General features: G+C 31.2%; 1 protein-coding gene and 2 pseudogenes across 1 annotated transcript; all 3 read right to left on the reverse strand.

Annotated features, from left to right (window-relative positions):
* Window positions 1-9,141: 9,141 nt before the first annotated feature.
* LOC114367435 lies at window positions 9,142-11,280 on the reverse strand (annotated as a pseudogene).
* Window positions 11,281-11,558: 278 nt separating this feature from the next.
* Window positions 11,559-13,338, reverse strand: LOC114367434 (rust resistance kinase Lr10-like). The gene is made up of 2 exons (XM_028324614.1): window positions 12,983-13,338; window positions 11,559-12,865 (listed from the first exon to the last, which is right to left on the reverse strand). Exons 1-2 carry the CDS (start codon window positions 13,035-13,037, stop codon window positions 11,664-11,666), a joined length of 1,257 nt encoding a protein of 418 aa, XP_028180415.1. The 5' UTR covers window positions 13,038-13,338; the 3' UTR covers window positions 11,559-11,663.
* Window positions 13,339-15,153: 1,815 nt separating this feature from the next.
* Window positions 15,154-16,730, reverse strand: LOC114425742 (annotated as a pseudogene).
* Window positions 16,731-18,000: the final 1,270 nt, after the last annotated feature.

An 18,000-nucleotide genomic window follows, 5' to 3' on the forward strand; every position in this document is an offset into this window, starting at 1 on the left:
AATTCCCTGACCACCTTCATGAATTTTAGAGCACTTCGCGTTACAACCATTTTTTGCTGGGCAAACCCCCAAATCTGTCTTACACCTATCACCAACCACCGTAGCCATCAGATCTCCTGCATGTGACAACAACAACCATTATCATGATCATGATCATGATCGATGCAACATATATATTACAAACTAGTATATTATTATTATATCAATAAGTCCTAACTAGTTCTACATTATTATAAGCACATTGCATGTTGGATGGTGATTTTAAATCACATGAAATGCACCAATGCATCTCATTGGAAATGTGCATTAAACCCGCAACAGAGCCTTAACACGGTTCTTTTCCCACTTGTTTTGTAAAAATAAAATAAAATCTAGATTTCAATCTTTTAATTTGAACTTCGAAATGTCAATGGTCAAATGTGTTAGGCCTTATGGGATGCTAAGGTACCAAATCATAAAATGAAATATGTTATAGATTATAGATTAAAGATGTGCCAATAATTAAAATAATTGTAAAATTATTTTTTTACATTAAGTGCAAACATATAATAATTTTCCATCATAACAGCCACAGTTCTCATGGCAGAAGCCCCAATACCTGCCACCACAATGGCCGCAACTGCAATCTCAATTTCAAACCATGCAAGTTATTATAACTTATAATAAGCAGTATCGTTAAATGGTAGCGTGTTACAAAATTACCTAATGTTAATGAGAGGAGGAGAATGGCATATAGAGAGCAAATGTTCTTGGCCATGGTCGCTGCAATCGTTTTGGTTAATATATGTTTGATCTTTCTGTAGGAGGTTGTTCATGACAAAGAAGTTTTTCAGCTGAAGTTATATAGTGGTGATGGTTTGTTCATTAGTACCTGCGCATTTAATTCTATTCTAATAGTTGCACTTTGGATTATTTGAATATAATACCAAAATTCTGTTTCATTATTAATATTCAAACAGTACCTAAGTAAGTATTATTAAAAAAAATAAAAATACAATTGTATAAATATTAATAATATAGTATTTTTAAGAGGATTGGCAAGTACAATTTATTATCTAAGTAAAAAAGATAGTAATAAAACAAATTCATAGATGGTTTGTTCTTTAGCACCGTGAAAGTGTGCTTAAAATGGACAGTTATAAATGATAGATTTAATTCAATTCTAATTGTTACTCTTTGGATTATTTTCTTTAATAACCTGTTTGAAACCGCATCGGATATCCCTTGATGCCTTTTTTTTTTTTTACTGAATATCCCTTAAGTTGCAAGTTGTAACTTTATATTAAAGATTGTTGTATGTTTATATCTTTTGAACGCATTACACACATGCATTAAAATTTCGAAACATGTTGATAGAGATATGGTTGAAACTCAAAATTACTTATTAATAATTTCACTGCAATTGGTCCACATATTCTATCTGTTTGATTCATATGATAAATGATCCCATAAATTTTAACAATAATAAAGAGTTTTAGAAAAGACGGTTGAAGAAAGTGTTACTAATAAACTTTGGTTCTGTCTTTTACATTTTCTTAATTGTTAGAAATAACAGTTAGTACTCTTTTCTAACTCTTCTAATTATTTGTCATCAAAATTTCTCTTTTTATTGGAGATATTTTAGTTTAAAAATAATTACTTTACAAAAAAATCAAACATATAAAAAAAGTCAAACATTACTTTAAATTCATGTTTTTTTAAAACTATTTTAGTTTGAGTCTTATAATTAGGACCGAAGGGCCTCTATAAATAACTTTGTATTAATTTATTTTATAATTATATCTTTTTTTACTTAGATAAAAAATTGTTCTTGTCAACCCTCATAAAATAATATTTGAATAATATTTATTTAATTGTATTTTTTATTTTTTTAAAATAAAAATTACTTATGTACTATTTGAATTTGAATAGTCATATAGAATTTTGATATTATTTGAATAGTCAAACTAGAATATAATTATTTCTTTCAATATAATTTTGTTAAAAAAACATAAATAGTCAAATATTATAAACAGAAATATTGATTATTTTAATTTACTTGACTATGATAATTGAAATTATTATTAAACTTTAATAAAAAAAAAATTAAATCTATAGGAATAATTACTCTATAAACTAATGTATATACCTTAACTAATTCAATACTTTATGTTGATTGTTTTTAGGTATAGTGTTTGTAGTATTTAAATTTTAAATTAGTATTTTATATGTATCTGATGAATTGAATATCCTTGTGAATTGTGGGTTAAATAATCACTAGACATTTTAAGTATGTTAAAAGTCATGCATATATTGAAAAATATTCAATTTTTACTCCGGTTGCCAGATACTGCGCGTCCGACGCCGATCGGTTCACCCCATTGACGTAGTGTATAGATCTAGGAAAACCTAGTTGCACAAAGAACATGAAATTGAAATTACGAATCTGAAATTCAAGTGCGAATGGAGAACTCGGGATGTTTGGATCTGATATTCCAGAGTGTGAAGAACCTCTCTCTCCCCGTTATAAACCGACATAAATGTTTAAAAGCAATTAACTACTTTAGCCAAGTAATTTCTGACGGTGTTAACAGTCGGAAATTAACCGCCAAAAAACAAAAATAACAACAAATCCACTTTCCGAAAAACTTTAATTAATTTGAGGAACTAAAAACAAAAGCTTTAAATAATTGAAAAGCAAACGACATATTTTTGTTCCTATTTCGATTATCTAGTAAAGTCAATTCAAATGATCAATATAATTTTGTTTATAATATTTGACTATTTATATTTTTAACAAAAATATATTGAAATAAACAAGAGTTTAATATCAATGTATAATTTTACATTTTTATTTAATTATAAATCATTATTTTAATTACTTTGACATAATTATTTTAAAAAGTAATAAATTTATCATGTTCTTTGAATTTTTTTTTAGTGTTATTTCTAAACCGTGTATAACCATTTTTTTCTTTAAATAATACGGCAATCCTATTTGACTATTCAATAGTACCTAAAGTAAGTATTATTAAACAAATATAAAAAGTGCAACTAAATAAATATTATTCAAATATTATTTTATTAGGATCGGCAAGAACAACTGTTCATCTAAATAAAAAAGACAGCAAGAAAACAAAATCCTAGAAGGTTATATAAACCTATTTAAAAGAATCAAGTGAAAAGGGATACTTAATTCTTTTTATAAAATTTATAACATAATAATATTATTTAATTTTCTTCGTCGAAAAACACTAATTAACATTGGTACTGACAGTGACAATTAGTATAGGGCTCTCCAAAGCCAACACAATATCCAGTAGCTTCTTTCCCAGGGTACTTGGCAGCACACTCAGAAGTGCATGAAATGTCAGTGCAACCTAATAGTTGATCAGACATAACCACGTCACATAATTTGCAATCAAAGTTACACATGCAAAGATTGTTCTCGTCGCAAATTCCCTGACCACCTTGATGAATTTTTGAGCACTTCTCGTTACAACCATTTTTTGGGGGGCAAACCCCCAAATCTGTCTTACACCTATCACCAACCACCGTAGCCATCAGATCTCCTGTCACAACAACCATATCATGCAACATATTACAAATTAGAAGTAAATCTAGGTATAACATCAATAGACTTTTGTTTCTATATATTTTTTAAGTTATTGATATTTTATTTTAATTCTTATATATTTATTTTTTACTTTATTCCCTATAACATATAGATCATTTGATTTTAGTTACTATCAAATATTTTTAAAAGGACTAATTCAAAATGAGTAAAATATTATAAAAACTATATATATAAATAAGAAAGACAAAGAATTTTACAAAGATGAAAAGTCAAACAAATTTTTTTAGGAAGAAAAACAAATAAATTTCAGGGAAAAAATATAGTTAAGCCATATCAACGAGTACTAAGTAGCTCTACGTAAGAAGTGTTATTATATAATAACTTATAGGCAGTATCGTTAAATGGTAGCGGGTTATAAAAATTACCTAATGTTAATAAGAGGAGGAGAATGGCATATAGAGAGCAAAGGTTCTTGACCATGATTGCTGCAATTGCTATGGTTAATACGTTTGATCTGCTTGTAGGAGGTTGGTAATGACGACGAAGCTTTTTCAGCTGAAGGTATATAATGGTCATGGTTAGTGTATTTAGTACAGTGAAAGTGGGTTTAAAATGGAAAGTTATAAATTACGGATTTAATTTTATTCTAATTGTTAATGTTTATATCTTTTGTGTGTGTGTGTTTAAAATAAAAAGTGTGAAGTGTGTTTAAAATGGAAAGTTATAAATTACAGATTTAATTTTATTCTAATTGAGTTGTAAATTACAGATTTAATTTCTTTAATAATCTGTTCGAAATTCCATGGATATCTCCTAACTAATGTTGTAACTTTCATATTAAGGTTTATATCTTTTGAGTGTGTGTGTGTTTAAAATGGAAAGTGCGAAGTGTGTTTAAAATGGAAAGTGTTAAATTACAGATTTAATTTTATTCTAATTGAGTTATAAATTACAGATTTAATTTCTTTAATAATCTGTTCGAAATTTCATGGATATCTCCTAATTACCTAATGTTGTAACTTTCATATTAATGTTTATATCTTTTGAGTGTGTGTGTTTAAAATGGAAAGTGTGAAGTGTGTTTAAAATGGAAAGTTATAAATTACAGATTTAATTTCTTTAATAATTTGTTCGAAACTCCGTGGATGATATTATTTAGTTGTAAATTATAAAATCGTGTAATAATTGATAAAATTATATTATTGAAATTTGATGTCGTTAATTATTTTGATTAAATGTAAATAAATAAAAATAATAAAAGTTATATCTAATATCCTATCAAATCATGATCTCTTTTTGGGTGTCTAAAGTTTAAGACGACGTGATCGATGATCTAATATAACATTTAAGTAGTGAATTTAAAATCTTCATTTAATACTTGTGTCTCAAAATCTTTCATGCAAAAAACATTCTCTCAAGATATGTCAAAGTCCTAAAAGAATAAATAAAGTCCACATTCTGAAAGACATTGATCCTCATCAAAAGACGTGCTTTGTTGATGTATATTTACTATAATGAAATAAGTAACTTTCCTATTAAAATATAAAATGCATTATCCTATTAGTATGAACTTTGCATGAAAAAGGGAGGTGTATTTAATGCAAGCTTTAAATGTTCCAATGCAATATGAAAGAAGTTGATCCTCATCAAGATGTGTGCTTTGTTGATGTAGACTTGTTATGATGAAAGAAATGACTTCTTTATTGAAATACAATACACATTATCCTATCAATGTGGACTTTGCATAAAGAAAAGACGTGCCAATGGACTTAGACGAAGAATAGAGTGAAGAATTCAACCGTTGTGACACAACAAATACTTAGAAATGAATATCATATATAGAACGAACTTTGAAGAAATAAGGTACAAATAATCTATGCGAATCATTTTTTCTTGTAAAGCTTTCTGTAAATTATAGTAAATATATAAGCTGTCAAAATGTCTTGTATACCTTAAGAGAAAAGACTAAAAGTGTTGAGTGATATATTCGTTTGTAAGACGATCACATATTTCAGTCAATATGCAATCTTTTAATAAATCTTTTTGATTTGTTTAGAACCAACAATGACTTAGTGATAGGACAAAAAATATTGGATTTAAATTATGTTTATGATAGAATTTGCAATTGTAAAAATCAAAAGTGACCGTCAGCAATACTTGCATTATGTGGAAGTTTTATGACCGTCAGATTTACATTCCACACCGAACAAAGACCATCCAAACATATTTTTTAATAGTAAATCCCACCATCAACCATAAAACTTTGCACGGTGCAAAAGAAGTTTAACTTATGCACGATACACTCTGTGATCAATGAGTTGTGACTAGTTTTGGATATGCACAATGTTATTATAACTTATAAGCACTATTGTTATTAAATGGTACTAGTGTGTTACAAAATTACCTAATGTGAATGAGAGAAAGAGAATTGTATATAATGAGCAACCCTCCTTGGCCATGGTTATTGCTATTGATTTGGTTATACATGACCTTTTTGTAGGAGATTGGAAAATGACGGAGAAGATTTACAATTGAGGTTATATAGTGGTGTTAGTTTGTTATTTTGTATCATGAAAGTATGTACAAAATGGAAATGGTTAACTAAGTTTTTTGTCTTGAACTTTTTCAAATTTTTTTATTTTAATTCCTAAACAAAATTTTGATTGGTCAAAATATCTAGATTTTTTTTATAAGATTTTAGTCCATGTCGTTTATTTACACTATTAAATGATGACATGTCATTATTTTTGTTATTACTAATTTATTGTGATTTTTGGCTATTTGCTTAATGGCGGTTAAAAACTGCCTTTAAATATGTTTATTGAAACTTAAGAAAAATATTGGACAATAAATGTGGTTTCTTGATCTAAGAAAGAGAGGAAGCTTTGTAGTCGTTGTTGTGGGTTTGCAATAATGACTTGTGGTAAGTTCACGATGGTAGTTGGTGGTGGGTTTCGTAGTGACTTGTGGTATTTTTCATTGTGGTTTGTGATGAGTTTCGAGATGGTTTGTGGCGGTTTGGGGTGGGTTTGCAGTGTTGTTTAGTGGAGGATAAAAAATCTGAACCCTTCATTTAAAACAAAATCGCATTCTAATTTCTGAATTCTTTTAAAAATATGAACCCTTCCTTTATAAGGTGTATCACTATCGAGATCTAGGTCGAGAATGGAAATTTAATTTCAATCTAAAACAATTTTTCTTTCTGTTTTTTTTTTTTTTTTTTGCATCTGAAATTGCTTTTGTTTTCCAAATTGATTGATCTTGGAGGTGGTTGAGGAACGAAGATGTAGTGTATTTGGAAGCAGTGGAGGTTTTGCTGCCATAGTTGGCTTTGGTGTTGCTGTAGTGGTGACGAAAATGACAAAAGAAGCAAGTGAGAGGGTTAAGTTGCACAGGAGTTGAGAGTGAGAACTGAGAAAGTGGGATAGGGACATATATGGCCAACAACAGTTCCCATACTGTTTTGATTGTTTTTGGCTATAGTTGTTGTTGATACATGGATCATATATATGGTTTGTTGAAGTAATTAATGAAGAATTTCAAGTGATTTTAAGTCAAGAAATTATTTAAAACTTTTTAAAAGCTTTAGCAAATATTTATTATTGACGGTTTTCAACAGCCACAAAGCTAATTATAAGAAACAACAACAACAAATTAATAAAGATAATGACACATTATCATTTAACGGTATAAATAGACAAATAAAAACTAAAATCTTAACGGAAAAAAAGTCTAAAAACTTTTACCAGTCATAATTTTGTTTGTGGACTAAAATTCAAAATTTAGAAAAGTTGAGAGACCAAAAGTTTAATTAACTCAAATGAAAAATTATAGACGGAAGAACATGGTTTGATTCTATTTGTTAAAATTTGGATTATATATTGAAAGCCTGTTTGAAACAATAAGTAAATTGTGTTTAAAATGGAATGTTATAAATTAATGAACTGAGTTAATCTAATTGTTACAATTTGCCTTAAGATCGAGTCTGTTTCCAACTGCCTTCATATTATCCTTTAAATGCATTGCTTCTTTGCCTTTTTGTCTTCTTCTAAATTCTTTAAATTCTAAAGTTATTTCATGATGCATTTACGGTTATAATAATTAATTCTCATTTACAGTTTTATTCTAGAGTTTAGCAGTCATATATTAACACTCAAAAATAATTTTATATTATCATTTAATTACAAATTATTATTAATAGACTTTTAAGATAAATATTAAAATAAATTACACTCATCTTGCCTATTGAATTTTGCATATTTATCTCTCCTATTAAATATTATATAAGTCATGGAACATACTACAAAATGTAATTAATAATAATATTATATAAGTCAATGATTGTTCTCGCAAATTCCCTGACCACCTTCATGAATTTTAGAGCCCTTCGCGTTACAACCATTTTTTGCTGGGCAAACCCCCAAATCTGTCTTACACCTATCACCAACCACCGTAGCCATCAGATCTCCTGCATGTGACAACAACAACCATATCATGGAACATACTACAAATTAGAAGTAAATCTAGGTATAACATCAATAGACTTAAATATTTTTTTTTTTACTCTGAATTTTATTTTCACAAAATAAATTTATATTTTTTTCTTTATTTATCTTTGCATATAGTTCTTGTAAGAAAGTTTATTCAAATAAAATCTAAGTTTTTTCTTCAAAATTTTATCTTAGGTCCCGAAATTTAAAAATAAGACCCAGTTATAATATATCAATAGACTTAAATATATATTTTTTGATAAAATATAGCTATATTTTTCTTTTTATCCTTAAATTTTTTTTGCTTGACTTTTTGTTTCTATATTTTTTTTAGTTTTTGTTATTTTATTTTAGTTCTTATATATATTTTTTTTGCTTTATTCCCTATAATATCTAGATCATTTGATTTTAGTTACTATCAAATACTTTTCAAAAGGTCTAATTCAAAAATGAAAAAATAAAAACTATATATATATATATAAGGACTAAAGCAAGAAACCAAGAACGACAAAGAATTTTTCAAAGATAAAAAGTCAGACAAATTTTTTAGGAAGCAAAACAAATAAATTTCAGAGACAAAAATATATTTAAGTCATATCAACCGGTAATAAGTAGCTCTACATAAGAAGTGTTATTATATAATAACTTATAAGCAGTATCGTTAAATTGTAGCGGGTCATTAAAAATTACCTAATGTTAGTAAGAGGAGGAGAATGGAATATAGAGAGCAAAGGTTCTTGGCCATGATTGCTGCATATGCTATGGTTAATATGTTTGTAGGAGGTTGGTAATGACGAAGAAGCTTTTTCAGCTGAAGTTATATAATGGTCATGGTTTGTGTGTTTAGTACTGTGAAAGTGTGTTTAAAATGGAAAGTTATAAATTACAAATTTAATTTTATTCTAATTGTTACACTTTGATCAGTTAATTTCTTTAATAATCTGTTCGAAACTCCATGGATATCTCCTGACTAATGTTGTAACTTTCAATATATATATATATATATTGAAGAGAGAGATCATCTTGTCATTTCTTAGAGAATTGGGGCTTTTGGGTACTGGGAGACATACACCCTCTAAGTTTTAATTTGCAGAGTGTCTATGTTCTTATTCAATAAATTTTCCCTACTTTTTCTACTAAAGAAACCAGATTTCTATCAGATATTATCACCAAAAAACTAAAAGGACAATCCAATAGATACAATAATAGAAAGAAATATTTCATAACTTCAAATGGAAAAATTTCATCGAATTGCCTGTCTCATTCATCACCATTGGTAGAGGCCAATTCAATTTCACCATTCCTCATCTTAGGAGTAGCTATACAATGCCTGGTTTGGTTACCATAACAGAAGAGCTAGAATTAACACTTGAACTAGGATCAGTCCGTGATGCTTGGACTAAATCACCAGGGAAGGTGCCATCCATCATATGCTGAAATGGGTTCAAAGGTTTATAAATTTCCAACATTTTCACTACATCACTCATTATCGGTCTTGATTCTGGCCTATACTGAACACATAACAATGCTACCTTAACCATTCTTTCAGCCATTTCCTGATGTCTCTTTTCTATTCCACATGCAGTTAGTAACTCTGAAAATTCTCCAGTATCAAATATTTTCGACACCCATACTGGAAACCACTCCTGGCTCTCTGGAAGGTTAATGTCAAGGTTTCTTCTCCTGCCTATGATTTCGAATAACAGCATTCCAAAGCTGTAAATGTCACACTTGTGAGTCACAGTGCTGCATAACCAGGAGCGCACCTACCTCCTGTAATGGTTATACGAGTATTGTCCCTATTGCAAAGCTTGGCTAATCCAAAATCAGCAACTTTAGGATTGAAATTGCTGTCCAATAGAATATTTCCCGGTTTGATGTCATAATGGATTATTCTTTGTTTGCAATCTTCGCACAAGTATGCGATGCCTCTGGCTGTCCCAACTGCAATCTCATAAAGCTTTTCATATCCAAGTGTCTTGTTTTCATGAAACAGATGCCTGTCAAGAGAGCCATTCGCCATATACTCATAAACCAGTGCTCTTAGGTCTCTTTCAAAGCAAAATCCATACAACTGAACTAGATTGAAATGATGAACTTTTCCAATTGTACCCATTTGTGCCATAAACTGTTCCTCAATTCTCTTATTTGAGTTCCCACGTAAAACCTTCACAGCCACAGTGTTCCCACGTAAACTCAAATTTCCTGTATAAACTTCTCCAAAACCTTCTGATCCCAATATTGAAGCGTAGTTATCAGTTGCAATCCTGAGCTGCTCACTAGTAAACCTGATTGGCTTTTCTCTTTCCACATTACTCAGAAATTTGTCCATAGCGAGAGTCAGAAAATGCATGTCTGAACTGCTATCAGTCTTGGATCTTGTACAGAAACCAAAAAGGCAAAGAATTAGGAACCACAGTAACACAGCCACAACATGCACGTTAGTATAAGCCGTCAGAATTTTGTGGCAAAACCAATTAAAAACCAAACATAGAACAAGTAGAAAACAAGAAAAATACAACAGGCTTAAATCCTGCGAGCTACAATGGCTATGATACCCCCAGTATCCATGCTTGACAATAATTCATTGATAAGAATACAAAATATAGTATTGGATATAGGGGATGTGAGGTAGGATATATAAGCAAAATTGAATGTGGAAAAGAATATGATATCTGCAAGATCAAAAGTTTAAAACATTAGAGGATTGTGATCATTCTATATTACAGGGGGGCCCAGTCTAAACAAAAGTATTAATATGACCATGGCTATTCTTGATTGAATGAGCTGGCTAGCAAACTTACAGGACGGCCAAATACAATTATATGAACAAAATAACGACAAATACTAAGTTTTAGATTTCCACTTTCCTAGCACCATCCACCTAGGGTGTTGTTAATTAAATATGGAAATTCAAAGGCAAAAAAAGTTCATGAATTCTTTTTGTACATACTACAAACTAACAACATAAAGCATAAACCACATTTTCCAAGCTATTCAATTGAGTGACTGACAAGGAACTCCATGGCTGAGAAAACAAAGAGATGACAAAGACTAATAAAGAGAGAATTTCTTTTTTGTTTTTTTTGTTTTGTTTTTCGATTCAAGTGTCTCACGCGGTGCTGGATTCACATGGTATGGGAGGAAAATAATATGGGAAGAAAATTAAGTTTTCTCCGCTTTGGTTCATCATACTTTTAAATGATTTCCTAGCTTCCATTTCTTGCCTGTTATTTAAAGCATGAGTCAAGAGGAAGCTGTATATTTTCAGTTTCTTGTCTGCAAAACATGTTTTGAGGCAATAAAGAAGCTATCATAACAAGTCCTAAAACACTTGTTGAATTGACTACAATTTTCATCAGTCATCTTGCAAGCTCAATATGCACATGGCACAAATCCTGAAATCTAAGCAAAGCAAATGGCAACGATATATATGCTACAGGCCAAGAGCTATATATTGTACAAAGTTTTCCACATCAAATAGTTAAGAGGAAGAAAAAAAACAACTTTTATGACCCAAAAAAAGATACGTACATTAAGTGGATAAATTTGAATCCAATTAATAGAAAGGAAAATATCTTCGTACTTGTATTTCATCAAGTAGCATATATTCTCCATCATACATTACTAGAGGCCAATTCAATCTCATACTTCCTCATAATAGGAGTAGCACATACAACGCTGGAGTCTGTTACTATAACAGAAGACCCAGATGAAATGGTTGTTGTATTATACGTCTTTGACTCTTGGACTGGATGAGCAACGGTAACCGCACCCATCAAGTGCTGAAATGGATTCCCAGGTTCTGGAACTTCCAGTGAACCTTCCAGCATTTTCACCACAACACTCATTATGGGCCTTAATTCTTGCCTATATTGAACACACCACAAAGCTATCTTAATCATTCTTTCTGCAATCTCCTTACTTCTCTCCTCTATCTCACAAACTATCATTAACTCCCCCAGTTGTCCAGTATCAATTTTTTTCCAAACCCATGTTGGAAACCACTCTTGGCTTTCAGCGAGTTTAATATCAAGGTTTCTTCTCCTGCCTATGATTTCAAATAACAGCATGCCATAACTATAAACATCACACTTGTGAGTTATTGGAAACGGCATCCAAAGCTCAGGTGCAGCATAACCTGGAGTTCCCCTACCTCCAGTCATGGTTATGTGAGTATTGTCCCTGTTGCAAAGCTTGGCTAAACCGAAATCAGCAACTTTAGGATTGAAATTCCTGTCCAATAGAATATTTCCTGGCTTTATGTCATAATGGATTATTCTTTGTTGGCACTCTTCATGCAAATAAGCAATGCCTCTGGCTGTCCCAACTGCAATATCATGAAGCTTTTCATATCCTAAGGTCTTCTTTTCATGGAACAAATACTTATCAAGAGAGCCATTTCCCATGTACTCATAAACCAGTGCTATCAAGTTGTTCTCAAAGCAAAATCCGTAGAGCCGAACAAGATTGAAATGATGAATTCTGCCAATTGTGCCAACTTCTGCCATAAACTGCTCCTCGATTTTCTTGTTTGAAGATCCACGTAGAACTTTTACAGCAACCATGGTCCCATTAGTAAAAATTCCTTTATAAACTGTTCCAAAACCTCCTGATCCCAACAAGTTAGAGTAGTTATCAGTTGCAATCCTTAGCTGTTGATCAGTGAACCTGATTGGCTTCTCTCTTTCCATGTCATTCAGAAATTTATCAATAGCCAGTGTCAGAAATTTTGAACCTGGAATTACTGGTCTGCTATCTGTCTGATTTCTTCTTCGGCACACACAAATCAAAATTCCAACCTTCACTGCAATCACCACTGCAAAATATTAATGTTCAGTTAGGAATCTTGTGACTAAACCAATTAGTGAAAAACCAACATAGAACATAATAGAATTAGATGAAAACAAAAAGATGTCACAGGTTAAAATCTTACGAACGATGACAACTACAGCCCCAACTGAAGCACCATCGTCAGTGCTTGTTGACATTAGACAAGAGATGAGAATTCAAAATACTATAGTGATGGTGAGGAACTGTGTGAAAGAAAGAGACATAGTAGATAAATTTATATGCAAAATCCCATGCATTTATCCAATAAAATAATCATATCAACATCCTAAATTTCAAACCAAGGAATGCCTTATACCGCGTAGTCCTTCCATCATTTAGATGTCATCATCACGGTCCTAAAGAATTAATTTGACACCACAAATGGCATTGAAACAAACTTACATTACAAACAAAATCTCTGAAAACAAATACTACGTTTTATAATTCCACTTTCCTATACACTTCTCCAAGGCTGGCTTCGTTTCTTATATATATATATATATATATATATATATATATATATATATATATATATATATATATATATATCATAATAATATGTAATATCCATTTTGAAGTTCGTGGAATATTCTAAGTTCTGATCCCCACGTAATAACGACATATATATTAACAGTATATAATTTGACATTCTATTCAACTGACAAGGAACTATATATATGATTAGTTATAAGCAAGAGAGAAGAGGGCGACTAATAGGAAATTTTTTATTCAATGTCATTATCTGGAAAAAAAATTGTATGCTCATCTTTCTACCTCTTGGAGCATAAATACAGTCAGATGTGTAAATAACACGTTTTTTTTTATAAAGGTTGATATGCTTCTAGATAAAGAAATAATTAATTTGTCCTGAGGAACACACAAGAATATCTCCATTATGTATTTGGAAATTTTATAGATGGCACACTTGTGTGGCAAATGTTCACTCTGTTCCTTAGACTCCCATATAAAACGATTTTTCATAATATGATTTGTTCAAAACCTAAAATTTTCAACAATTGAAAAATGAAGAAAACAAAATCAAGCCATAGTACTAATATGGAACTAGATCCACAGAGAAGTAACAAATTACTCAGCGACCAAAAATATAAGCAGATACTGCAGATAAAACTACCATCTCGAGAAGGCAAATTTGTTTTCCCCATCATCTGGTGAAATTGAAAATATTAATTTGAATGTTTGACTTTGATATTTATTTATTTTTATAACTATTTGTCAGTTAACTACGCTATTTTAAAGTTACAACTTTGCATCACTTTTAAGAGCTGATGCAAAATTGAAGAGAAAAGAAAAGAAATACACAGAAAATACTAGCGTTACATAATAATTACTCTAGAAGAAAAAGTATCACAAAGTTGTAGATTATAGTAAAAAAATGTTTAAATTACTTTGCAGGTCCTTGAATTATTTGACAACTTTTAATTAGGTATTTAATTTCTTCTTTTTTTTCCATTGGGTCTTTGAACTTCTATTTTATTTTTTGCTGAATACTTTGAACTTATATTTGTTTTTTAATTGCATTCCTCAATCTATAATTGCCATTATAGAAAATTAACCACATGGACCTAATTAAAAAAACAAATACAAATTCAAGCACCCAATTAAAAAAAACAGTTTAGGATCCTAATTAAAAATTACTAAATAGTTTAGGGACTGGCTGAGTAATTAAAAAGTAAACTAAAAATCTTACAAAAAAATATCAGTTAATTATAAATATTCACAAAACCTCAATCAATTTTTTTCTTCATCAATCAAAAAGGTTGTTTGCTCTCCCTTGAGTGTGTGTATGCCTCTTATTTATGTATAACCTATTTAAGAGTGTATCCAAAAGAAGTGCTTTAGTACTTTCCAACCATAACCTATAAGGGGAAAACCAGAAGTGAAGTAGGAGACTAGTGCATTCTTGAGTGTGTTGTAAGCACAATGGGGCCACAAGTTATAAAAGTGGCCACCCTAGTGGAATCTCAGGTGTCACAGTTAGTATAATACAGTAAAAAAATATGAATGGAAACCTCTCAAAATTTGTTACACCTTGGCAGCATTTCTGCAACAAGTATTTTTTTGTCTTTCATCAAACCAGAGGACTGGAGTTAAAGCTTAGGATGTTTTAGGCAGGAGTCAAAATAGGAATGTGGCAATTTGAGGGTGACATTTGATGAATAAAAAGGAAAATAGAACGGATTCAACAGAACCAATTCACTAAAAAGGAAAATATTATTACAGCATAATTTAAGCTATGGAAAACTTCCATCAAGTAGAATTTGTACTCCCTTATACCCCTTTGCTAGAGTCTAATTCCATCTCTTATTCCTCATAACAGTTGGAGAAGAAATAAATACATACATTGCAGGATTGGATTACCATCATAAGTCTGTGATGGTTGGAGTGGATAACCAGGGAAGATCCCATCCATTATGGCTGAAACTGGTTCGTGTCAAGGTCTTTCTCCTACCTATGATTTTAAATAGAGGTATTCCAAAACTGTAAACATTGCATTTATATGTTACTAGAAATGACATTTGAAGCTCAGGTGAAGCATAATCAGTAGTTCACCTTCCTCCAAAAATGGTTATGAGTTAATTCGCAAAGCATGACTAAACAAAAATCATTTTTGAAAATATTTTATCAGACTAAACAGACCCTTTATCTGGACAGCAAAATTTGAATTGACAGAGGTTTTCCATAGCCTGTCTCATTCATGACCATTGGTAGAGGCCAACTCAATTTTACCATTCCTCATTGAAGAATCATTTACAATTCCCGGTTCAGTTACCATGGCTGAAGAGCTAAAATCAATACTTGTATTAGCATCAGTCTGTGATGCTTGGACTGAAAGACCAGGGAAAGTTCCATTCATCATATGCTGAAATGAATTTAAAGGTTTACAAATTTCCACTGAACCTTCCAACATTTTAACCACATCACTCATTATTGGTCTTGATTCTGATCTATACTGAACACATAACAAAGCTACCTTAACCATTCTTTCAGCCATTTCCTTAATTATGCCCCTCCTCTATTCCACAAGCCGTCATTAACTCCGCCAAGTCTCCAGCACCAAATCTTTTCCAAACCCATACTGGGAACCACTCCTGGCTTTCTGGAAGGTTAATGTCAAGGTTTCTTCTCCTGCCTATGATTTCAAATAACAGCATTCCAAAGCTGTAAACATCACACTTGTGAGTTACAGGAAATGGCAGCCAAAGCTCAGGTGCAGCATAACCGGGAGTTCCCCTACCACCTGTCATAGTTATGTGAGTATTCTCCCTGCTGCAAAGCTTGGCCAATCCAAAATCAGCAACTTTAGGATTGAAGTTGCTGTCCAAAAGAATATTTCCTGGTTTGATGTCATAGTGGATTATTCTTTGTTTGCAATCTTCATGCAAGTACGCGATGCCTCTTGCTGTCCCAACTGCAATCGCATAAAGCTTTTCATATCCTAAGGTCTTCTTTTTACGGAACAAATACCTGTCAAGTGATCCATTTGCCATGTACTCATAAACCAGTGCTCTGAGATCTCTTTCAAAGCAAAACCCATACAACTGAACTAGATTGAGATGATGAATTTTTCCAATTGTACCCACTTCTGCCATAAACTGTTCCTCAATTCTCTTGTCAGAATTCCCACGTAAAATCTTCACACCCACAGTGGTTCCATCACTTAAGTTTCCTTTATAAACTTCTCCAAAACCTCCTGATCCCAACAATGTAGAGTAGTTATCAGTTGCAATCCCGAGCTGCTTTTCGGTAAACCTGATTGGCTTTTCTCTTTCCATATTGCTCAGAAATTTGTCCATAGAGAGAGTCAGAAAATGCATGTCGGAACTGCTATCAGTCTCTGTGTTGTCTGGTGTAAGGAAACCCAAACGCTTAAAAATTATCCACAACAGTAACAAAGCTGCAACATGTTAATATACGGTCAGAATTTTTTTGGATAAAACCAATGAAAAACAACATAGAACAATAAGATGACAGATAAATATAACAGCTGGTTTAAATCCTACCAGATAATATGGCTAAAAAATCCCCAGGATCCATGCTTTACATTAATTCGTGTATAAGAATTGAAAAATATAGTTGTTGATATATAGGGGATGTTACGTGGGTTTTATATGCAAAATTGAACGTGAAAAAGAATGATATCTACATGATCTGAAGTTTCACGTTTCAAACATCAGAGGTTTGGTATAATTCTATATTTTACACGGCCCCACGGTCTAAATTAAGTATTTTAATTTGAGCATAGATATTCTTGATTGAATGAGCTAGCTAGCAAACTTACAAGCGTCGGCAAGAAACAACGATAAGAACAAAATCTCTAACCACAAATACTAAGTTTTAGATATCCATTTTCCTAGCACCATCCACCCATACTATTGCTAGTTAAATATGGAACACCAAAGACAAAGGAAGTTCATGAACTTTTTCTGTACATACTAATGACAAATAAAAAGTAAACATTATTTGAGTTATTCAACTGAGTATGACTTAAAACACAATAAGATTGCAAGGACTAATAAAGGGAGAATTTCTTCTGTTTAATTTTTTATATTTAACATCATTATCTCTTGGAAGGTTTTACTTCCTTTATTGTGTCCTATATACCCACTTTCCTCGGTTCAAGTGTCTCACACGGGGGTGGGTTTGCTTGGTATGAGAGGAAAGGGGAGGGAAAGAAAATTGGAAGATAATTAATTTTTCTGTTTAGTTCATAATCACCAGCTTCAGGAATAGCTCAAGGTCCACCTCTGTATTGGGCTTGTTGCAGATCCTCTCATCTTCAGTTGACTAAGCCAAATGATTATTATTGAAATCTAGTATTTCAAAGCTAACAGTCTCGAAAGTTCAATCAGCATGTCATCTAATATGGATAGCTATCCATGATTGTCTTTGGTATTTTTCAAAAATAAGACATCTTGATGAAGTTAGTTTAAAAAATATAAACACGGATGCATATAGGATGAAAATGCAAATTGTAATGTCGTCATGTATTCTATTCCCTCCGTCTTTAATTATAGGATACTTTGAACTAATTAAGGATTAACACCCATTAAAAAAGGTGGTTAATTTAGTTAATCATATTAAATATGTTTTCTTTTTATC

The sequence above is a fragment of the Glycine soja genome, chromosome 9 (assembly GCF_004193775.1).
Source record: "Glycine soja cultivar W05 chromosome 9, ASM419377v2, whole genome shotgun sequence".
NCBI lineage: Eukaryota > Viridiplantae > Streptophyta > Magnoliopsida > Fabales > Fabaceae > Glycine > Glycine soja.

What these genes read in the sequence shown, in the direction of transcription:
- LOC114367434 (XM_028324614.1), bottom strand. Translation starts at nt 13,037, where the DNA reads ATGTCAACAAGCACTGACGATGGTGCTTCAGTTGGGGCTGTAGTTGTC. An exon ending in GGCTGTAGTTGTCATCGTTC is followed by an intron (nt 12,866 to 12,982) that starts GTAAGATTTTAA and finishes AATATTTTGCAG; the next exon opens with TGGTGATTGCAGTGAAGGTT.